Source organism: Elgaria multicarinata, chromosome 2, assembly GCF_023053635.1.
Source record: "Elgaria multicarinata webbii isolate HBS135686 ecotype San Diego chromosome 2, rElgMul1.1.pri, whole genome shotgun sequence".
Classification (NCBI taxonomy): Eukaryota; Metazoa; Chordata; class Lepidosauria; order Squamata; family Anguidae; genus Elgaria; species Elgaria multicarinata.
In genome coordinates, this window is record NC_086172.1 from 87,624,112 (window position 1) to 87,647,902 (window position 23,791).

A 23,791-nucleotide genomic window follows, 5' to 3' on the forward strand; every position below is an offset into this window, starting at 1 on the left:
CCCCAACAACCTTCAATTCCAGATTTGGACATCACGATCAACAACCCAGGAATTGTTATTGGATTGTTCAGCTCATCAGGAGCATGTCAACACACTCACTTGCATCGCATGGGTAGTTGTGTGAACTGGGTAACTCTACCAATGAGAACACTTGCTTATATTAGCTAGCCTTGGTGAAACAGGATATGTAGAAACTTCCATTTTGCTTTACTTTTTTTTTAATAGATATTAATTGTTGTGAAAATTCATCATTGTATGAATGATGATATCTACAACTTAGTGTTAATTGTGTTTGCTCAGGTACTGAAGGTTGCAATTCTAGCTGAGAAATATGCAGTAGACTACACCTGGTATGTAGATACCATCTTGAATTTGATTCGAATTGCTGGAGACTATGTCAGTGAAGAGGTGTGGTACAGAGTCATTCAGATAGTTATTAACAGAGACGATGTGCAAGGATATGCAGCAAAGACCGTCTTTGAGGTAAGGAAATATTATTCGTTGGAGGTCTTTTCTACAGTGTAACCCAAAAATGAAAACTAAACGGTAAAGAATAATTCTGGACTAGTTGGATCTTTGACCTCTCTCTTTAGATCAAAATTTGACATTGTCCTTTATTAACAATTGATTGTATATCCTCTATCCTCTCATATTTGTTTCTGCTGTTTTAATGGGTCTGTCATTTGATATTTGATTTTTTAAATCTGCCTGATATAGTTTATGATTAGTTCTGTAACTTTGCTTTATCCCTTCTCTTAATGTCAATTGCCCAGCACGTAGTGGTGGTACTAATTATGAGTACTTATTTTACTCATATGGAGAAATCCTTGTCTCAATAAAAATTAACATCAGGCTGTTCTAAATTCTGAAATGGGACTCAGACATTGGCTTTCTAGAGAGCTCAGATTATGAAGTAACAGGTTCAACAACTAGAATGATGATGAAGGAAAACTTGGGATTAATCCAGCTGGACACAGTCAAGAGCCTTTATTCAGGCTTATGGTGCAGCAATGATGGCAAAGAAATTGTACTTTTCTGTCATCATTACATCTGCAGAGCTATTCTGGGTAGTAAAAGATCTGTTGCATCAAGGACCACATTGAGGAAGGAGAATCAGTTGTTTGCTCTGACAGGTTTGGTAGATAGGCTTCAGACAAAATTGTTTGCATCTTCCCAGACTTAGATGCCATGGCAGTAGCAGATCCTAGTGATGTACCCTTAGCACTTGTTTGTCCTGTTGCAATGGATATGTGTTTCAGTTCGTGCAGTCTAGGGATGTACAACCATTGGGAATGTGACACCTGCCCCTGTTATTTTGATCCTTGCCATTTCTGGATGATTAAGGCAGCCATAGAAGGTCTGATTGGCAGCTGGTGACCCTCAAGGATCAATTCTGTCCCCCATGTTTAACATCTACATGGGGCTTCTGGGACAGAGGGTCCTGGGGCTTGGAGTTTCTCATCAGTAAGCTCTCCTTTTCATTTAGTATGGTATTGATGTTCTGAACTGGTGCCTAGAGGTAGTAATGGGTTGAATGAAGGCCAATAAATAGAACCATAATCAAGACAAGAAGGAGATGCTCCTGGTCAGGAAGTAGATTGATTCTGGAATAAGGATTCAGCTTGTTTTGGATGTGATTGTCTTTGCATAGTAGACTGGTGTGCCATCTGTACTTGTTACTCAGGTGGTCAGACCTGGCTATAGTAACACATCTCTTAATTACATTTAGCTTGCAGTAATCCAATATGCTTTACATGGGACTACCTTATGTGTATTGTTTGGGAACTTCAGTTCATCCCGAATGCAACAGCAAGGATGTTAGTGGGTACATTTATGCAATTCAGCTCATTCATTTGAGTATTTCGCTACTTTGCAGCAGTACACCATGTTGTTTCTGCTCTGTGCTTATGGCACAAGTATGGACTGCCAGGGTATGTGTAAGTGCATACACAGACATGACTCATATGCAGATTGCCGAGTAGGATGAGATGTTGTATATCTAAATTCAGTGGCCTTTTGATCTCTTCCAAACCAGTTCTTCTATGATTATGGTGGTGTTCATGTTTTTGAACTTGAGAACAGTATTTACTATTCTACACACAAACACATACACATACTTTCCCCCTGCCCCAAGATTGTGATCATTTTTGGGAAGAAAAATAAGTCCCACTCTGTAGTATGACCTGCTAGCACACTACATATGTACGAGTAGCACAAACACCATGAAATGAGAAAAAGCCATATACTAATAGCCATGTTTTGTTTTTTTCCTGCCCAATGTGTTGAAGTGCTACTGTTTATTTTTAGATCTGTATCCTACTTTTTGGGCAGAGCTCATAAAAGAGATCATAACATGCATAAAACCTGAAACATTTTAAGAGTTGTTAATAAAAGAAATGGACCCCACAACGAGAGATTTTGGCTGGGAACAATGCCCTTCAAAAATGGATTCAGAAAGTGGGGGAAGACAAAATGAAATTATTTAGGTTCTTATTAACTGCACAAGCCAAAGGTCAGCGTGGCTTTCAAAAAATCAAAACCAATCTTAGCAGAGTAGTACAACATAAAGTAAATTAAGTGGTCCTAGTAAAATGTCCAACTTTTCTCCAGCTAAAATCACCATCATAATGTTCCCTCATTTATCTTCAGTGAAGAGAGAGATGAATTTACAATAAATAATTTTCACCTTTAAAGTAATATTTTTGCTTGCACTATCACACCACAATGGATTAGGGGGACAGATGGAAGTGTAATTGTTAGCAGCAAGGCAGGCTTATCGCATTGTGTTAGAGGTGGCATAATTTATATAGAAAGCTCTCTCAAACCAAAGGTTTTATCATGCACCTGCAGAATGTGGATCAGTTCCAAATACACATAATTAGTTAATCTTGACAAAAAAAAGAAGAGAATTGCCATGTGGGCAAGACAACAGCCCTGAAATGGTCATGGGCCAATATGGATACTCCATCCAGAACTGACAGCAGTCATGTTGGTGCATACGTACTTTCCAGTATCAATGTCCTAATAGCATGAATTTTAAGTCTACCAGTTCTTCTCCTTCTACCCTCGTGTTGTCTGGTAATGCTACCTGCTCAAAATAGCTTGTTTTCTATCTACAATATTTGTGATGAGTGTTACTGTCATCCACAAAACTCATTATTCCTTTCTTGAAGCAACTGTTGTGCCTTCTATAGACTGCTGCCATGGAGTGCCATTTGCACAGTATGTTACCCCACGTTCCTAATGCGTATGTTTTCTTCAAGAAGACTTACAAAGACTAGAATCGTGATATCGCAACAAAATAGTAATATCAAGCAAAACACAAAGACAGGCACAGCAGCAAACTGTTATCTACCTGTCAGGCTGAAAGCCTGATGGAATAAAAAGAGTCTTCGCTACCTATTAGAAGACCACCAGAGAGGGGCTACTTAGGGCAAGAAGCATGCTTCTTGGTGCTGAGAAAGCCCCTCTCTTGTCTCATCCAGCCATGCTTCCACCTTAGATGGGACATCTCCATTGGATCTTAACATTTGGGCAGGCTGGTATGGGAGAAGATGGATCCTCATTTATCTTGGACCCAGACCATTTAAGGCTTTAATGGTAATCACCAACACATTGAATTTCAGCTGGAAACAAGTTGGCAACCAGTATACCAAAATATAAATTCATTAACCTTATCAACATTATGTTTGTGTACAAACTTATTAAATCTAGCAACTGTTTGATCTCTCCAAATGTCTTTTTCATCAGGCTCTTCAAGCACCTGCTTGCCATGAGAACTTGGTAAAAGTAGGTGGCTACATCTTAGGAGAGTTTGGAAATCTGATTGCTGGGGATCCGAGATCTAGGTAAGAACACTCTCTTGAACAGAGGCAAGGAAATCTCTTTCCAGCATAGTAGCTGTGCAGCCAATTTTAAATGGGTCTGTGGTCTAATTACAAAAACAATAGGTGCTCATTCTCTCACACTCAACTAGCACATACTTCAATAGATGTCCCAAATATATTCTGTCTATATCCTCTACACATACTGTAGATGTATGCATACAATCCTTGTTTTTCAGTTACTCTCATTGGCAGCTTCTGGTTCTGCCCATCGCACTGGTGTGCTTCTTTATGGGAGTGGTGGTGCATGGACCACTTTGAGTCAGCTCTTTTTGATATCCAACACTTGGCGGATGAAGAACTTAAGCATAGTCAGGAGTTCACATGAAAGTGAGGACAGTGCTTGATTTGGCATGTGGGCTTGAAATTATCTATCTCTACATTTGAAGTAACACAGACTATTGCAGCTGTATAAAATAGATTCCTAAAATCCATGGCAACAGAAATTTCATGACTGCAGAACTTCAACGTGGAATTTTTATGTTATAATATCATTATTTCAGCTGTCAAAATGGGAGGCAAGCCCATTTACACTGACCATTTGTTAATTTACATAAAGCAGCTCAGTAATTTAAAAAACCGTGTACGTCAATGAATATTAAAGATTGTTCCTGTACAAAATTTATCCATATAATAACCTCCTCCCAAAAAGAAGCAACTACTGGATATTGCCAAAACATATGTTTAAAAGTAGCATTAGCTGCATTGCATCTTCAGAGTTAGTTGAATTAGGCAATCCCTTATTAAAGAGTCATTGTGGTGTTCAATAGACCAGAAACAAACATTTTTTGCTGAATAAGACACAGCTTAAGATTCACAGATGCAACAGATATAGATGCCAAAGTAGCAATATATTGATTAGGCAAAATGGGACAATCTAATTCCCTGTTCCATTCCTGTTTAAAACCGTGGATATTATATTTATTCACCAGTAACAAGTGTTTATAGACATGGATCGTGGGTTGCTTTTCCTGACCAGTCTCAAGTGCTTCCAATAATAACGGAGACTCTGATGCTGTAAAAGCGGCCGGGCCAAACCTAGATACTAACAAATCCTGCAATTGCAAGAATTGCCATTCAGCCATAGCTCGCAAGTCATATTTGGCATGCAAGACAGCAGATGACAAGATATCATCATCAGCAGTGATACTACAACACTGGAAGGATAAACGTTTTCTGCCTATAAGGCAATGGATTGAGGACCATATAATTTTCCAACATTTGAACTGGTACCATATAGATGCCACTTTCAAATGGATAATTATTTGGATTTCTGGTCCACCTTTGTTGAAGCCTATGTGTAATTGCTAGAAAGTTGTATTTTCATATATATGTATTTCATATGTATTCATTGCTATGGATATATACAAATTCATGTAAAAAAACGGGGGGGGGGGGGAAGTTGTGATTTTAATACTGATTTCCAATCCATCCCCTCTCCATCAAACAAATCATTGTGAATTTACCAAATTCTAATCTTGTTTCTGTGTTTTTTCTCTCTCAGTCCTCTGATCCAATTCAACTTGCTACACTCAAAGTTCCATCTGTGTAGCGTCCCAACTAGGGCGCTGCTTCTATCTACTTACATCAAGTTTGTGAATTTATTTCCTGAGATAAAAATTACCATTCAAGATGTACTACGCAGTGATAGTCAGCTAAAAAACGCTGATGTTGAGCTACAGCAGAGAGCTGTTGAATACTTGCGGCTCAGTACAATCGCAAGTACAGATATCTTGGTATGTCTGTATAATTGAATATGAAGTTAATACTTTGCAACTGTGAACCATGTGTCCAAACATATTATCTCCATCTAACATTTTTTGTTTTGTTTTTAGTTGTTTATTTAAGTGATGTTTGGGGGTCAATGTGTTTCTCAATGCAGAAGATAGGTGATGTGTTGTGTTTCCAAGTAGTCTCATATGGCTTGTTTCCCCTATAAGGCAACAGTGTTAGAAGAAATGCCTCCATTTCCAGAGAGGGAGTCTTCCATTTTGGCCAAGCTCAAGAAGAAAAAAGGGCCCAATACAGTCACTGATTTGGAAGAGACAAAAAAGGAGAGAAATTCTGATGTGAATGGCGGCACTGAACCTACACTTGTAAACGCCAGCACTGCGGTAGGTTTCTTTCAGCAGCATTCAGCCTGTCCTGCAATCTAGGTAGCTGGTAAAAGCACGGGAGTATGTGTCAATCCATATACTCTAGTGGAGAAGTTGTTTCCAAAACTTATTGCTATCTTGCCAATGATCTCATCATTTTATCTGGCTTTTTTAAAAAATGCTTTTTCTTTATGCCTCTTTTTAATTGTGTGGATTTTTATTAATGCCACTTTGTATTCATATGTTTCTGAAACTGTGAGGAGAGGTTATTTATACTTGAAAAGTGGTATGTTGTGTGCGTGGGGGGGGGGGCGGATTAAGACAAAGTATTCAGTATTTACCAAACTATTTTATATTGGATCTTTAATTCATTTCCTGTTGTAAGATGTTCCAAACAGAGTTCTATGATGTTTTATTTATCAGATGTGTTTTCAGTGGGTCTCATATTTATAAAATGTCATTTTTTATTGATGAAAAAGCAAGTTTGGATAGACTTTAGTACATCCTTGATTTGCACTATCAATTTATTTTAAGAACATTCTTAACCAAGGCACTCTAGATTTAAATCATTTTTGTATAGATGTTGGTTATTTTTACTGAAAAAGTACAGGTGATTTTTTGTGTTTTGGGTGCATGTACACACCACACTGCCTGAATCTTATTGCCAGCCTAAAAATGGCTCTACATCAACTTAATGTAGAGGTGATGCTGGACTATTTCAGTCACAGGTCCTCCTGCCAATCTCTCTGAGATTAAAATCAAAATGTAAGAAGAATATGTGATCCAGGAGTGACTTGAGTCGACACGGTGATATACAGTCTTCCTGTATTATACCTTCATTTGGATTGTCTTATGGTCAACTTTGGCAACAATCTACTTTCCTCCCTTAGTCTTCGTGTTTACAATTTTAGTTCTACGTTGCTGTTTAAATTGATTTTGTTCTCTTTTAACTAGGTTTGTCTACTTCTTATAGCTTGCAAGATCTTTTGGGGCCAGTTTGTGGTTTGGAAAGCAGGATATTAATGCTAAATCAAAAATTAATGTGACAAGCCACATTTTTCTCAATGAATAAGCTTCCGCTGGGATGGGGAAAGTGAGCAAGAAACTTGGCTTAGTTTGTACTTCATTGCAATCCTGCTTAATTGTAAAGTATTCCTGTTGTCTCTTATAGTCTACCCCATCTCCTTCAGCAGACCTTTTAGGTCTTGGTGCAGCCCCAGTCACAAATTCTGTTCCACCCCCGACGTCTACGGGTAGCTTGTTGGTGGATGTGTTTTCAGACACTTCTGCAGCTCCTGCATCTCTTGCTCCAGGTTCTGAAGATAACTTTGGAAGGTACATGATAAATTAAGGCATCTTAGGAGTTTAGGGAACTTCTTCACCCCCTCTCTCTTTCCTAGTCACTTCCTGGTACTGCTCTTGCATGTTTCCCCAAGGGAACAAAAATGTTGGTATGTCATTTTAAATAATGTTTACTTGACTATTCTGTACAGTAGGACAGGCCAATTTCTGTATTCATAGGAAGACACCCTATTCTCCAGATGGTGGACTGGGCAATGGAATGCCATCTGCCATACAGAGCAAGCTTAATAAGCTTAGCAGCGTCTAGCAGTACAGGCTTCCTAACTAAAGAGCACATGCATTCAACCATAAGTGTATAAGTGTGCGTGCATTTTATATATTGCACACATGCTATACAAGTCCAAATACATTTTAATCTGATTCCTCACATTGCAGGGGTGTAGACCTTCATATATTTTGATTCAATTGCAGCTGTGATTTCCCCTTATTTAGTATCTTGGTATTATATGTTACATGTCTTTTAGGCTTCAACTTTCAAGAATTGGTTAGTTTTCATGTACTTGTATTCTCATACTTTGTCATTGGTTGAATGTGCCAGATAAGTGAAGTAGCTGTGGGTAGATTGGATTTGGTAATTCTTGGTCAAACACAAGGGTTTTTTTTTTAGAAGTATTGCCAGGTGGAGATGCAATAAAACTTTTCTTACTAGTCAGACTATTACAACTTTCTCTTCTTTTAAACTCTACTAACTGCATTCCCTCTTTATAGTGATAGCTCAGGTAGCTTTGTGAAATAACTCTGGACAGGTCTCTTAATTAAATAAGTGCCCACTTGCCTTATAGATTCTCAGAAAGTTCTCAACACAGCAGCATGCCTTTTGTGTTATATCCTCAAGGTGGGCTATAAATATTTAAAATACATAAATACAAAGGCCAAACTCTGTGACCATCTCAAAAAGAATCCTGTAGTGTTGCAACACAGTGGACAGTCTTGAGGAAAGCTCTTAAGAACTGAGCTATTTGATCTGAGTACAGAACACTGTCAAGGGGGAATTGGAGCAGCAGTTTCTGCAGCTGAAACTCTCCCCACGGCCTGAGTTTGATCCCAGCGGAAGCTGGTTTCAGGCCGGCTCGGGTCAACTCAGCCTTCCATCCTCCCGAGGTCGGTAAAATGAGTACCCAGTTAGCTGGGGGAAAGGTAATAACGGCCAGGGAAGGCAACGGCAAACCACCCCGCTATAAGGCCTGCCAAGAAAACTTCAGTGAAAGCTGGCGTCCCTCCAAGAGTCAGCAATTACTCAGTGCTTGCACGAGAGGTTCCTTTCCTTTCCAAAGCAGATCTCTCACACCCGTCACCTGAGCTTCTTTATACTTAGCAGTTTAAGAAGATATTGCCTGAGTTCACACAACACAACAAGCCAGAATCATGGGTTGCTCTTGAATCATGGGTTGTTGTGGTGTGAAACCAGACATGCTAACAAACCATGATTTGTTAACCATGGATAATCCATGAAGAGAAGCTGTGGTTTGTTGTTGGGTTGTGAACAGTTAACAGTGGATTAACAAACCATGGTTTGCTAGTGTGGTTGGGTTCACACCACAACAACCCATGATGCAACGACAGCCCATACTCAATCAATACTCATCTGTATTTTGGTTTCTCATGTTGTGTGAACCAGGTCATGGTCTGTTGTGGTGGTGGGGAACTGAGTTGTAAGTTCAGCATATATTGCAGCCTTCCCCAACTTGGTGCTCTCCCCAACAGCTCACATGAGCCAGTCAGCGTGACTGTTGGTCAAGAATGTTGGAAGTTGTAGGCCAAAATATCTGGAGTTTACTGGTTTGGGAAAAGCTGACATAGTGGATCATATAAGTTACATCCCCCAAATGCTGTATTTAATGCAGAAGCAGGAGGGATTTTTCCCTCTACATTTTCTACTAACTAACCCCTACTCTCTCTCTCTCTGTGCTGCCTCCTTTCTTTGTGCTGCTTCAATTTAGTCCTGACCTGGCTTCAAGTGAGCAGGTAGTTTCTGAGGAACCAGCTGATGCTGTGCATGATGCTGATGAGCTTTTTCACAAGTAAGGAATACTAAAACCTTGCAGGACTGGGCAGCTGCTACACTTTTTACTTTAAAGAGAAAGAAAGAAAAAAGGACATCTTATCGGATGTATGTGTTAATACTGAGGCCAGAATAAGCAGTATCTGCCTCAGAGCAGCCACAATAAAATATACATGAAACAAATATAGGAAGAGCAATCTTTTATTTTATTTTTACTGTCTCCTTATACAGTTGTTTAATCCAAACCTGGAAGGGCAACACGTGTAACTGAAAGGTGGCACTTCCTTAGTTAAGAAGCAAAGCAATGTTCATAACATGGTCATAGATTGTGGAAATGGTCGCCAGCACATGCATATTCAGTTAGGACTACACAGGAGATGTTTTAGGGGGAAGGAAGTCAATGGAATCCCTTGTGATGGAAGCTTGAAATATTTGATGCTGTAGAACTGGTGGGCTTCTGAATGCGTTGGTGAGCTCAGTCACAGAATGAATAGCTTGAGAATTCGGATGTTAGCTGTTCTCAAAAAATGAGGGCTGATTCACACTTGATGTTGCAGTCAGAAGATTAATATACAAGTGGTGACTGTCAAGTATAAAATAACCATTAGAGATCAAATAATACAAAAAAGGTTGTATCCCTTCAAATACAATTATTTTCCACATGGTTAATTCCTACACCCAGTTACTAAAAATACATCTCTGTGTGAATTCACTGTATAATACTCCTCTACAATGGTCATGCAGTAGAACTCTATATTGTTATGGATGCTTGTAGAATCTAATGTGTAACGTTGGCTTTTACAATACATTATAATGTATTGTATTTAAATTTCCTTTCAGGAAAGTGAGAGCAAAGAATGTGTCTGGTCATGTAATCAATATGTTAGTAAGGATTAAAATAGCTATTACAGATTATAAAGCATCTTATATAGTGCCTGCCCTTGCAATGGCCCAGTGAGTTAGATTTTTTTATATAGATGAGGAATATTTTATCTATGTTACAGATGAGGAATTGAGGCTGCATGCTGTATTCAAGGTCACATAGTGGGTCTTCCAGATCCATGACTGGTGCTCTATCTACTAGGCCATACTGATTCTCCCATTCGTTTTATTGGTACTTCCAAATATTTATGAAACTTGCTTTGGAGAGCCTCAACCTGAAATATTTTGCCCTCTGAATTCTAATTAAATACGTTGGTAGGTAATACTTGAAACTTGAGCTAATTGGTCATCTTCAGGACAGAAAACACCATGCCAACCCCAATTTGGCAGAAGGTTAATACTTAAAATGGCAGTATGTCATGTTCTTAAACAAGTGACATTACATGTATATAAGAACTGTGAGGTAATTTGATCATACATATGTGGTAAGAACCTACCAGTTGCCCAGTCCTCGAAGCATGTGTGTAAGATGTGTTGTGTGGCGTCCTAATGCTTTCTTCTACCTTTCCATGATTAGGACAACTTTGAATAGTTAAGGAATAATGCATACATTGCAATGACTATCTGGCCTGAAGCTAAATTTTTATTTTGATTATAGTCTTGATTATAGTCTTGATTCTTGCTTTTATACTGATTTCTTCTAATATTCCTGGGTGTACATGTGTCTGTCTGTCTCTCTACTCCTTCTACCAATATGTAATGTATCGAAACATAATTCCTATAGTGTGACTACTCCTCTCTTCCTAGGTTCGTTTGCAAAAATAATGGAGTCTTGTTTGAGAATCAGTTACTACAGATTGGTCTGAAATCTGAATTTCGACAGAACCTGGGTAAGAATGGCATTGGACATAATAAACCCCATTCTATTATTTGTTTCCTTTGGCTTATTTTTAAGAAATGTCACATTTGGGTCTAAATGAAGTATCTCTGGATATTCTCTATACTGAAAGAGGACTTCTTGGATTCCTACAGAGTTTCCCCAGTGTTGACCCTTCCCTTCTTCTTCTGAGGATCCTAGGAATGGTTTAGACTAGGGATGGGGAACATGCACCCTCCAGATGTGTTGTACTGCAACTCTCATCATTTCTGACCATTCATCATGCTAGCTGGGGCTGATGGGAGTTGGAATCCTGCATCTAGAGGGCCACAGATTGCACATCTTTGTTTTAAGCTGTTCAGAGAGGCCAGTTAGTTACATCAATTAATGCGTGGAAGGGTGCATCACCCTCGTCTCCCCACCCCTCACCCCACCTTCCTGTCACTTAAGGGTGCTTGGTGCTGGACTGCACTGCCTTCCAGCCTTAATGTTCTTATCATAGGCAGCTTCCACTCCCAGCATCTGTTTACCGGCTGGGCTTCTATAATGTGTTTAGTAATGTGTGCTTTACATAGCTGGATACTTGGTAATAGACTATATAGGGTGCTTTTCTTGGGAGTAGATTTGAGAGGGTTTCCTGTAGCTTTTCTTGCTGGAATCAAGCAAGAATACAATCTTGCCTTGTCTTGATTCTCCCTAGTGATACTGTCAAGTGTCAGCATTCTACCTTGTCTCTGATATTGAAGCTATCTAGGTTTGCTTCAATTGGGCGTTTTATATCATGAAATAGAAGGCAGAGTTCTGGCAATCATTTGCCATAGTACGCAATGTCTGTCAAGTGGTGTGGTGTCTGATGTGATCTGAGGGTTGTTGTTGGGGTTGGGGGTTTTGTTTTTCGGGTTTTTTGCACAGCTACAGAACTTGCAATTTGCAGTTCTATGAGAGCCTATATGCAAATACCAGTCTGCCACATTCTGTGTATAAGTGGTATTAACAGCCCACTTAGTAGACTCACACAGAACCAAAAACAGCAAAAATGTCTATATTTTTGTTGTTGCTAAAATACAGCTGACAGACGAAGACTCAAACTGAATGTGCACAAAAATACATAATACAAACTAAAAACATTGGTAGCCTCCCTTCTTAAAAACCCTAGCACATCTCTCACTTTGACTCTTATAACCACCTCCACTCTGCTCATCTGTTGCCTTTTTGTGGTCTCCTTGCAAAAAAACATTTACTTCTCAAGTCACACCGACCATGTGATGCTTCTCAAATCCCTACACTGGCTTCCTGTCTGTTTCCCAGATCCAAAACAAGCTTCTCATCCTTACTTTCAATGTTTTCCATGGTCTTGCCCCCACCTCCCTCCTTCTCTCTGCTCTTGTATGCTGACACATTCCTGCTTGCAACCTTCAGTCCACCACAATCAGCCTACCCCATATTGTTGGAATTGCTTCCCAGAACACTTGTGTGATGTTACCTCCTTGTGTGATGCTACCTCCTCTTTTCCATGAAGGCTTTAGCACAGGCCCCTATTCTCTGTGACCCTCCTCCAGCAGTGGGTAACTTGTATGGCCCTGAACGTGAGCAGCCGGGGGCCACACGCATACATACACACACACACCACTGGATATGGGCAAGGTTACAGCCTTCCCCCAACCCAAACAAATATACACAAACACATGCATAGCATTTTCCTCATTAATGGACACAGATACTCACCTTCCTTCTCTCTCTCTCTCTCTCTCTCGTACACACACGTGCGCGCACGCACACACACATGTGTGTGTAAACACACTTCATGTGTGTGTAAACACACTTCATGTGTGTGTAAACACACTTCATGTGTGTGTCAGGATTTTAAACCTCCCCTCTCTGGGCAGTAGAGGAGAGGTGGCAGGCTAGAGCAGCTATCTCTTCTGTCCTTGAGAGAAACCATAGAATATAGTTTGCTAGAGAAGCAAAGGACACTCTAGCCCTCCATACTCTGTTGCTGCCCTCTCAATAAAGTTGTTCTTCAGAGAGAAACCATAGAATGTGATGTTTTAGAGCAGCAAAAAGTCTTTTAGTCTCCCACAAGGAAAAAAAAAGTACAGTAGGAGAGATGAAGATAGGATAATTTGGTGTCAGGGTGGCTAAGGTACCAAGACCCCTGATGGCTGTGGATTGGCCACCTCTGCCCACCTGTAATTAAATCTAACTACATTTAACTGTAATAGTATATATTATCCCCTTTTATCCTTGCCTCCTTTTCCTTCCTCTGACTCTCTGTGTTGAATTATAGATCATTAGACCTCTGAGCAGAGATGTCTTCTGTAAAGTCCTATGTTAATTAAACAACAACAATAGTGACCACTTGCTATGCAACCATAACAATAAAACATTTTGGACAGCATAATAATTACAGCAGCTTGTACCACAGTAATAATGTCCCTCAATTCATATTCCTTTCTAATGGACTGAATTAGTGGTCTCTGTGCTTGACAGACTGATTAATTAAAAGTTTTGATTTTGTTATCAAGATGACTAACCAATTTAATATTTTCTATTTACTTTAATACCCAAAAATCTTAAAATGTTTCTATGCTGATTTCCAGAGTTTCCCAATATGTATGTCCAGATCCTATTAGATATATAACTGGAAATCTGTGTCCCCTCCCCAAGCCCAAGCCCACACACCATGCAGGGTTTCCAAAGCAGCCTGGAAATGGTACAAATGCATTTATTAAATTATTTATTAATTCCTTTTAATTTGATGAGTGGGCTTTGTGGTAACTTAGATTATACGTTCAAAGTGTTGCCTTTTTTTCCTTTCCAGGTCGGATGTTCATATTTTATGGTAACAAGACTTCAACACAGTTTTTAAATTTTGTTCCAACACTAATCTGTTCAGATGATCTTCAGTCAAATATCCTTTGTTACATAATGTTCTTGATATGAGAGAGATGCTTTGTTCTGGAGTATAGAAATAAGATTACATGTTGCAGGGATCCCAAGGCAGCAGGAGAAATGGGAGATTTTTGGGATGAAGTGCCATTTGGGGGTTGAACACAATGTAGAGAGAGGTTGCTTAAGAATAACCATGGTGGGCAGGCAGACACCTTTTTCTGTCCTGTGTTTGGCTTTGAGAAAGCTCATACCCCTTCTTTACTCAGAGTTAATTACACTGATAATATGCCTTAATTATAAATAACTCCTCATGTCAGGTCCTTCATACTACAGATGTTTCCTTTTTGTAATTGCTAAGTTAAACTTGTGATACTCAGAAATGTATATAGAACTTGTTGCTTCACTAGTTATTAAGGGATCACTTCAAATGATCTGCCATGCATATATTGTGAAGTTATTCTGTGGAGATTTGACATGACAGTGTTTTAGATTCCTCCCCGGCCAACCTTAATATAATGTTAATTGCATATTTTTTGTGTGTAAATACTAGCTACAAAGAAGTCTGAGCATTATCATGACTGAAAGGGGGTAGGGAGGGAAAGTTTAATCCTTCCCTCTCCTCCACCATGGTCCTGATGAGAATGGCTCCCCACTCCTAAAGCAGTAGCTCCTCCCAAAGCTGCTCTTCCAACAGAAATAGCAGTGGGGCAGGCATGGCTTTTCATCAGGACTGTGGCTGGAGGAGAGTAGAGTTAAACACTCTTCTGCCAGCTGGACTAGAGTGGCAGCCACCACTTTGGTTGCTCTTGCCAAGGGACTCTGTAGTCACTGAAAATAACCAACTGTGTGTGATGAAATAGTCAATGATGCCCAAACACACAACATGATAACCCATAGTTGTTCAAATAATCAACTCTGCACAGCGTTGGTTATTTGCATTGGTTATTTTGACCGAATAACCAACCGTGGTGTGTAAAGGTCCCGACAAACAACACAATAACCAGCCATTGACTATTTAACCCATTGTCTGAACCCAGTCTTCATGTAACTGCTTTGTGATATGAACAGGCTAAATCTTGGCACCATTTTCCAATGTCGGCTTGCCAAAAAATTCTGTTTCCTTAACCTGTCACGTCTGAATCTGCAAACCAAACCTGTCGATCCCACTGTGGAGGGGGGTGCTCAGGTACAGCAGATTGTAAATATTGAATGCATATCGGACTTCATGGAAGCACCAGTCCTAAATATTCAGTTCAGGTATAGCTCTTACTTATTTTTTTAATTCTGTGCATTTTGAATTCAGATAAGATTAGGGATGAAAGCAAGCAGAAAAACTCTTCAGAATTTCAATGAAATTCAATTATACTTTTGTCTGCATCTATATTTTTTCATGTTTTTTTTTTAAATTAGGCATTTTAATTAACTGTTTGCCAATGGCCAAAGGACCTTTCCTTTAAATGGATGTCACTTGCCATTTTCAGATATGGAGGGACATTGCAAAACTTCTCTGTGAAGCTGCCCATCACACTGAACAAATTTTTCCAGCCCACGGAGATGGCTTCTCAAGACTTCTTTCAGAGGTGGAAACAGCTGAGCAAGTAAGATGGTTCAGGTCCTGCATGGCCTCTCGTGGTACATGCTATGTTACTTTGTCCGGATCTTAACCATAACTTCATCCTCCAAAGGGTGCTGCAGCCACAAACTATATCAGCTGTCAAGCTGCTGTAGAACTACATTCACTGCTTTTCATGCAAACTTCCCTGTAGGATTGAACAAGGATGTGGGGGAGGGCCAGTAAAAACCAGCTGTACGTAGCACTTATTTATTATTTATTCATATTGACATTTCTACCCCACTTTTCTTTATATACAAATTTGAAATGGCTTGCAAATTTACCCAAACACATCAAAACAATAAATACAGTAATATAAAGTATCCCAAAAATACGAAGAACAGAATCCTCTGAGAGCCAGCATAAAACAAGTTTAAAATCAGGGAGCTAAAAGCATTAAATTTATTTATTTAAAATTATTTTTCGGCTGGCTTTAAGAGTAAAATCCTCCCAAGGCAATATACATAAAACAAGAAACTAAAATAACAACAAAAGAGTAAAAACTCAATAACAATAATAAATGCCAATAGTAAGACATCCAAAATCCAGTCCAGACATAAAAAAATACAACTAAAGCCATCATTTCAAAAATACAAGAGAAAGCCAACCAAAGCAGGTGGGTCTTCAGAGGTTTCCTAAGGCCTGCAAAGAGGTCCCCCTGATGCCTACCTAACTGTCTTTGGTAGCAGGTAACTGAGAAAGACTTCCGTTGATGACCTCGAAGTGTGGGCAGGTTGGTATGGATGAAAGTAGTTCTTCAAGTAAGTCTGGCCCAAAGTTCAAAACAGCACTCTAAATTGGGCTCAGAAGCACTGGCAAGCAGTGCATTAGGCTCCATTTTCATCTCACATGAGCCACCCATCCAGCCCTCAGCAGTATTTGGGCAGCAGTATTCTTCATCAGCCAAAGTTTGTGAACTGTCTTTAAAGGCAGCCAGACATAGAACACATTACAGTAGTTCAGCCTCAATGTTGGTAAACTGAGACAAGATCAGCCCTCTCCAGATAGGGTTGCAGTGGTGTACCAGGCTAATTTGGTGAAATATATTCCTGGCCACTGCCACCATCTGAGCTTCCCCAGTTAATGCTGAGCCCCGAAGCATTGCTAAACTCGCAAATCACTTTGAAGAGTTGGTGGAATAACAAGATCTTAGCAGGACGCCTGCAACTTAAGAGAACACACCTCTCTAGGAGTTGCACAATCTTGGTGCCACAATAGAAAAGGCCCTGCCTCAGGTTCAAACCAATCATGCTTCTGAAAGTGGTGAAACATGTAGCAGGGCTCTGGAACACCGTGGGTTGTTAGGAATGTAAGAGAGGAGGTGATACTTCAGACACCCTGGTTGTATATCTTTTAGAGTTTTGAAGGTAAGAGCTACCATTTTGAACTGAGCCCAGAAGTGATCTGGAAACCAATGCAACTGTACAAAACTGGAGTCATGATCATTAAAGTGAGTTCCGGAGAACAGTCAGATTGCCTCATTGTGAACCAGCATTACAGTAATCCAATTTGGATGTAATCAGGGCATGTATGACAGCGGACTGATTTGCTCACTGATTGGAACAGTGATATCATTACCAGCCAGTGTCTTTCCCTCCCGCAATCCTTCAGAATAATTTTTGCAACTTTTTAAAAATGGGTTCTGCTTTAAAATATTTTTTTTAAAAAGGACAGGGATGAATACCTATTGAACTAATATGCTTTTGAAAAGTAGGCAGCCCACCTGAAGCATGGGGGAGTGGCAGAATTGACTGATGATTCAACATTTGGTTCATTAGCTGGTCTGTTGCTTTGTGGAAAGCAAGGGGAGCCCAGGCTGCATTGAGGCCTGATTGAGATATATGCCTGTATACGGCCTTCATTACTGCTTCATTGTGAAATATTGGATAACTCCCTCATGTTTGTGTATGCTTTAAAAGTATAGTAAATGTTAACGGCTGCAACCTTGATGTTACACCACAGCCCCCAACAAGAAGTGCAGAACATCTTTAAAGCAAATCATCCAATGGATACAGAAATTACAAAGGCAAAGGTGGGTGTAACAATTTACTTTTCATCTTACTTGGGCAATTATATCTTGTTCTTTAGTGCTGTTGCTTCATGGGTGTCTTACCAGAATGTTAAAAACAATCAAAATAAAGCTGTGACAATCATATAAACCACAAAATAATGCTGGGCCAAAACTTTCAAATGGAACTTTTTTTCTCACGTTCGCAGGAGGACGAAAGTGGGGGGTGGCGTAAAGAAATGCACAGTCTTTGTTTGGCTGCCAAGTTCTTAAAACTTCTGGGTGTGGAGGAAGTTGCATTTATAATGGCAATTGTCAGACGTTTCTCTCTGCCCTCCTCTTTTTAAAAACATATTTCACCACTGCTTGCTGCAATGGTACCCCAGAGATCTCGGAGTCCACATTGCCCCACAACACTTCTCTGCAGAAGGATGCTATGCCACGATGTAGTATCCTTCTAGGGGTAATGTTGGGGTGTGTGTGGAATGGCTTCAGTGCGTTGCTAAAAAGAAAGAAGGTGAGGTGGGTGAAGTCTCTGCTAGGCATTATAAACAGAAGTTCTCCCAGACTTGAAAGTTTAAAGAATTTAACAGGCCACCACTTAAAACAGTTCAACGTGCCTCCTGACTTTCACAGCCAGAGAATTGGGCTGCAAAGTTTGGGAGGCACTTTTGGCCAAGCTGTCACTGAAAAAGAAAAACAGTAAAATACAAAAGAAAACCTAGCAGAATTAAAGCCAATTTGGCTTTATAGGGCTTCTCCCAGCACCAAAAGGGCATAAGGTTAGGTTCTAGAACAAACTCCCGAAAAGAGCATTCGATTGACTGGGATCCACAACTGAGAGGTCTTTCTCCAGTCACTGCCCACTCCTCATCCCTTGAAGCTAGGGACATCTGGTGAAGGGCCTCTGAAGTTTTCCCCTACATATAAACCAACTTCACACACTGTATGTCCTCACAGCTGAGGACATACAGCCTCCCCCACACCCTTGAAATCCATGTGTAAGGTTTTCCCTTGCAGATGTTCACTCCTATGTGCATAAAACATTAGATGTCTGCAGGCAGAAAGCCAATGCATCTATGCCTAATGCATGGATATCAAGGTGGGAGGGGGAGAGGTTAAGCTGCATGACCTCAGGGCAGGGCAAGCAACATAGCCCTGTTCCCTGGTAATTGTATCAAGATCCTCCTCCCATATATAGCACATGAAGGGGGCTACATGCAAGTTTATTTTGTAAAGATGGGTAACTCACTATTTTAAATGAGATGGGTGTTGATGAACTTCTCTGACAAATACAACTGAAGGAGCTTCGGAGTTTGAGTGCCCTTTGTTTCTTACCTTTTGGAGACTAGTGTTACAATTAATTCAGATGTAGAAAGTTATTAATAGGATGTTTAATAATGGGGGGAGGGACAGCAGTTCGCTTGTGCTGAGTTTAATATACTTCCCAAAATACCATGCCTTTAAAATATGTTATAAATAGTTAACTGAGCTTCAAAACCAGTTTGTTTACCTGTTCTGGTGGGAGTGTACACTTGGGTAATTGCTTCACTATTCACTTTTTATTAATTAAAAGCTGTAGCCCCCCTCACAAATTACATGCGCTCTCTGATACTCTGACATTCATTCCTCCAATATTTTCTGTGCTTTTATTAGTTACTTCTTTATATGGAAACTGCTAAATGTTCCCTTCGAAAGTATAAAAAGCAGGCTTATGCCTAGGCTTGTAAAGGACTTCCATTCCATTGCCAACTGCATGTCTGTTGCTTGTAGATGGGAGCAGTTCCTTCTAATGAGCTGTAGCCAGGAGTAAGAACTGCTGAGACTTGATGTTTACACAGCCAATTTTCATACACCCAGGAGTTTCGTATTAGACATTTTTGGGGAAGTCTAGTGTGTGAATCAGTCCACTGCAATTGGAGAAAGCCCCCAGCAATGCATCTGTAGAGTCCCAGTTCAACACTGCACTACTTCAGGTAGTCTGGGGCCCAAGAGGTTTTGGGCCAGTGTCTTAACCTAGAGTGTGTTCAGCATAGTGACCAAGGCTATCATACACTTTTTTGTATGCCCTTTTTCCTTCCTTCTCTCCCCCTCCCCCCGGCCCAAATCTGTATTTTGTCTATTGGTTTCCAGTTCAGCTCTTCTTTTGGCTTTCCTTTTGCAGATCATTGGCTTTGGCACAGCTTTACTGGAAGAAGTAGATCCTAATTCTGCTAACTTTGTAGGAGCTGGTATAATACACACAAAATCAATCCAGATTGGATGTTTGATGCGTCTTGAACCTAACCTACAGGCACAGGTAATGGCTTCATGTTTACATGCTATGTGCTTGAAAGTGTATGCAGCATGGAAGATGCTCTTTTGTAACCTTATGTATATTTCTACTAAGTCTATTCCTGTGGCTCTTGCAGGCATCAGCTAATGCTATAATAGAACTGTTGTTGGAGATAAGCTTTTTAGCAACAATAAACAAAAATAGAGTGAAATTTCTAAGAGGTTCTAGTAGTCATATAAATGTTCTGCCTCCTCTGTTAACATAAGCAGAGGCATAATGCATTCTTTCAGGACCCTGTTCTGGAAATATACCTGCTAGCCAAGTGACAATAAAAACATTCCCACAGTGCCCCTGTGCTACACTTTGACTGGCTTGTGTCTTATTTATTTATTCAATTTGTATCCTGCCTTCCTGCTAAAACAGTGCTCACTCCCATTTTTGGTTTGCACCTGTGCAGAGCTAGATTTGAAATATTCGAAAGCTCTAGAGCTTGGATTCAGTGCATGGGGTGAGCACCTTTTCTAGTCACCACATTAACAGCAGCTATTGACAGATTCTTCATGTGAAACCTTTTAGCTTTTGTGATGGCTTATTGGAGGTTCTTTATAACTTTTCCATGGTTTTCTTTTTCCTCCTTTTGCCTATGTACAATAGGGAGTATATTTTTCTGTTCAAAATTCTATTCAAGCTACTTAAAATGAAGTATTATACAACACAGCACTGTTAACTCAAAGCTGTGCACTTTCTGTGGTATAAGAAGTGTAGCAGGACTTCTAGGTTCTTTTTGGAGGGAGCCGAAGTAGAGCTAAGTGGTAAAGATGCCAACATTTGGTACTCTTAAAGCTAACAAACTAAAAAAAGACTTTCTGAGCAGGTCAAAAGTCATAGTCCTCTTTCTGTAGATCACCTCTCACGATTTTGACCTATATGCCCAGTCAGCCTGTGGTCCAAAAATGTCTAATGATGTAGAAAAGGCCACAAACAGGCCATTGACCAGAAAATAAATACATAAATGCAAATGTTGTGTGTTTAAATTACATTATCAGCCACTGTTCACTTCCATTCAAATCTTACCTGTATAAATGTTTGCTTTTTCTTGAAAGCTTTTTGCAACAGCCTTTGAAAAAGTTGTTCTTCTACTCTCTTCCAGATGTATAGATTAACACTACGAACAAGTAAAGAAACAGTATCCCGGAGGTTATGTGAATTGCTCTCAGAACAATTCTGAACCATAACGCAAGATCAATTCTGATTTTCCATTTTTGCCATTGTCCTTGTCCTGCTCCAGAAACATCTTGTGCACCAGTGTCTGCAAAAATAACTGCCACCACTTTCACATCCCTGCCTTAAAAGGACCTGTCCCTTTTATGTGAAATAAAATATATGTGTGTAACATAAAATTACTTAACTGTGAAAAAAATGGCTCTTAGATTTCTGGTGCAAAGAGGCTGGGAAGTCTTGTGTGTCTTGACTCAATTGTGCTCCATATATTTTGGCAGAAGCTGGTTTTATTAAAATTCACTTTGAATATGATTAACATTGATTTAAATGAAACTTCTTTTTTGCTGGAAGTGCCACTGTAAAATGCTAGAAGCATGTTGCTTTGGCACTTTTTCTAGCACTCTGTTGCTCCGGCAATGAAGTTCTGCTTAATGGGTTGTACTGTTCATCTTGTTACTGTGCTCTGTTGCTCAAGCTTACGTGGCTCAACTCCCACAAAGGAGTGCAGTAGGAGTTTTCGTGGTGTGTGTGGAAGGCACTGCTTTATTACTGCTCTAATGAATTTCACTGGTGTCCCTTTATTTGAAGAGGGCTGTGACAGGGCATTTGTCTCCTGAAGGTCGTTTTGGCGGCATAAGCACATATTCTGATTCATACTTTAACATCCTCACACAACTTGCTTTAAAGAGCTTTAAATTGCACCCATTCTTTCCCCTCCAAGTTCTGCACTACCAAAGAGTACTTGTCTTGTCAGATGCTAAAGCTGGGTTCTGTGATACAAAGGTTTTTTTTCCAAAGCTCTGGTTGATCCAAGTAAACATCATTTCACTTGGGTTGCAAATAATTCAAGAACCACTTACAGTATTCTTACACTTGAAAGTATTCTCACTTTCCTATGCCTCTGCATTCTCCACCCCCCCTTTTCAGTCTATATGTTGCTTATGTGAATTTCCCATTTAATACTTTCTAGATCATACAGGTGGCTAGCTGGCTCTGATCATGGATAGTCAAGCTTATTCAGCCTTGAAATAAATTAGGGGCTTCTGCAAGTATGAAGGGCACTGCCTCCCTTTTCTCTTAAACAATTGTGCCAGAGCACTTTTTGTGTAAGACTGCTCTATTTTCAAAAAGTGTAGTCATGGTGTAGATTGCATTTGTTGCTTTGCACGATGTTTGAATTTGTCACGTATCATACAAAAGCAGCCTGGCAACTTCTTTGACATAAGCGGAATTTTTCATAAGCTAGCTTCAGTCATACATCTCTGAAGGGCTTCTAAGCAATAAATGGTCACTACAATTCTATATGAAAGCGGAGGGGGGGAATCTTCAATGAGCTGCAGTAAGAGCTGTGTTGGGGTGATCACAAATGCCTTTTTTGGTGTGTCTGAATTAGCAGAGTTTTTTCTAAAAACGACAAGACAAGATCTCTCTTGTTCTGGCTGTTTGGAATTGTTATTTTATTAAACATCCTTTAATTTGGGTGTTGATCAGAACCAAAGTAAAGAATTTTGGTCAACTTCTCTAGCCAAATTTGGTGACTTATATTGAAGCACCTTGTAGGGAACTACCTGGCATGTAATCTGGTTAAGTAATAAAATGGGAATGACAACCTTCTATGTTCTCCTTTCACTGGGAAAATTCTAGGAGTTCTTAGTATTTATGACAGGCATGTCATAGTATCATGATTTATCCCAGTGGTATTGACAGCTATAAATACATGCGGTCAGAAGCTTGTCTTGTCATATAGCAGATGTTGGGAAGAACTGCCATCTCATTTTTAACACAGGGCTATCCATCTGGAAGCAGCAGAGGGGCGGGTGAGGAGGTTTCCCTCCTTCAATACATTGTTTTTGCATACTATTCACTGGTACATTTTGGGGGAAGAAATTTGATTTATCCATAGAAAGACGGAGGACTCTAAATAGATGGCTAAATGGTTAACTGTATATATGGATAATCATACTTTATGCAAAATTCACCTCTGATATGAACTATATAGGTATTGTTTTAAAGAAAACGTTAAAAAAGTCTGTCTTTATTGGGATAAATGACTTGATTACCAAAGTTGTGTATCCTTCTTCATCTCAAGCAGAAGTAACTGTTTCTGTGGCTAAAGCAGTATTAGTAATCAAGGTACAGTATTTGTTTTGTTAACATGTGAAAAATACCTGAACAGGATGATGAAATATTGTGCACTTCTAGGCCTACACTCCAGTATGTAATGTGTAGTCATGTCACTTGTAAAAAAGATAAATCACAAGCTTATATGGTGGACTTCCATTATTATGACTGTAAAAAAAAATTGAAAATACATAAATTTAATCATGTATAATGGAAAAATAAATAGCTAGAAGAAAAGCTTATTTCCCTTTCCCATTCTTGGTTTAAGAACTATCAATAAATTTAATTTCACGGATTGTATCTAGTTTAAGAATGGCTGTTCACATAATGAATCTGTTCATCTTTGATATACATCATTTCAAACATGATTTAAATCTTTTCTTAAAGGCTAAAATAAAATAGCAAACAACTTTCTAATTTGTATTTTTCCTGAACAAATATCTGTGCTAATTGATTGACCAAAGGTTTCAATTATGCTCCTAGGTCTTTATAGTACCTGGTAACACAATCAAAGCACCTTGTGATATAGTCCACATTCATTTCTGCACCACAAAATTTG

At 39.5% G+C, this 23,791-nt stretch overlaps 1 protein-coding gene across 4 annotated transcripts in view; it reads left to right on the plus strand.

Moving 5' to 3' along the window:
- The window catches only part of AP2A2 (adaptor related protein complex 2 subunit alpha 2), an 81,304-nt gene extending 57,830 nt beyond the window's left edge, over positions 1 to 23,474 (plus strand). For 2 of the 4 annotated variants that reach the window (XM_063117106.1, XM_063117107.1), the window contains exons 11-23: positions 301 to 483; positions 3,751 to 3,848; positions 5,389 to 5,620; positions 5,825 to 5,998; positions 7,152 to 7,315; positions 9,283 to 9,363; positions 11,034 to 11,116; positions 13,925 to 14,014; positions 15,129 to 15,252; positions 15,477 to 15,593; positions 17,570 to 17,639; positions 19,780 to 19,914; positions 21,041 to 23,474. In XM_063117106.1, coding sequence (XP_062973176.1) covers positions 301 to 483; positions 3,751 to 3,848; positions 5,389 to 5,620; positions 5,825 to 5,998; positions 7,152 to 7,315; positions 9,283 to 9,363; positions 11,034 to 11,116; positions 13,925 to 14,014; positions 15,129 to 15,252; positions 15,477 to 15,593; positions 17,570 to 17,639; positions 19,780 to 19,914; positions 21,041 to 21,118 — 1,629 coding nt within the window. In that variant the 3' untranslated portion in view covers positions 21,119 to 23,474. The remainder of the gene's footprint in view (positions 1 to 300; positions 484 to 3,750; positions 3,849 to 5,388; positions 5,621 to 5,824; positions 5,999 to 7,151; positions 7,316 to 9,282; positions 9,364 to 11,033; positions 11,117 to 13,924; positions 14,015 to 15,128; positions 15,253 to 15,476; positions 15,594 to 17,569; positions 17,640 to 19,779; positions 19,915 to 21,040) is intronic. The other 2 variants (XM_063117108.1, XM_063117109.1) reach the window with 1 other exon arrangement.
- Positions 23,475 to 23,791: the final 317 nt, after the last annotated feature.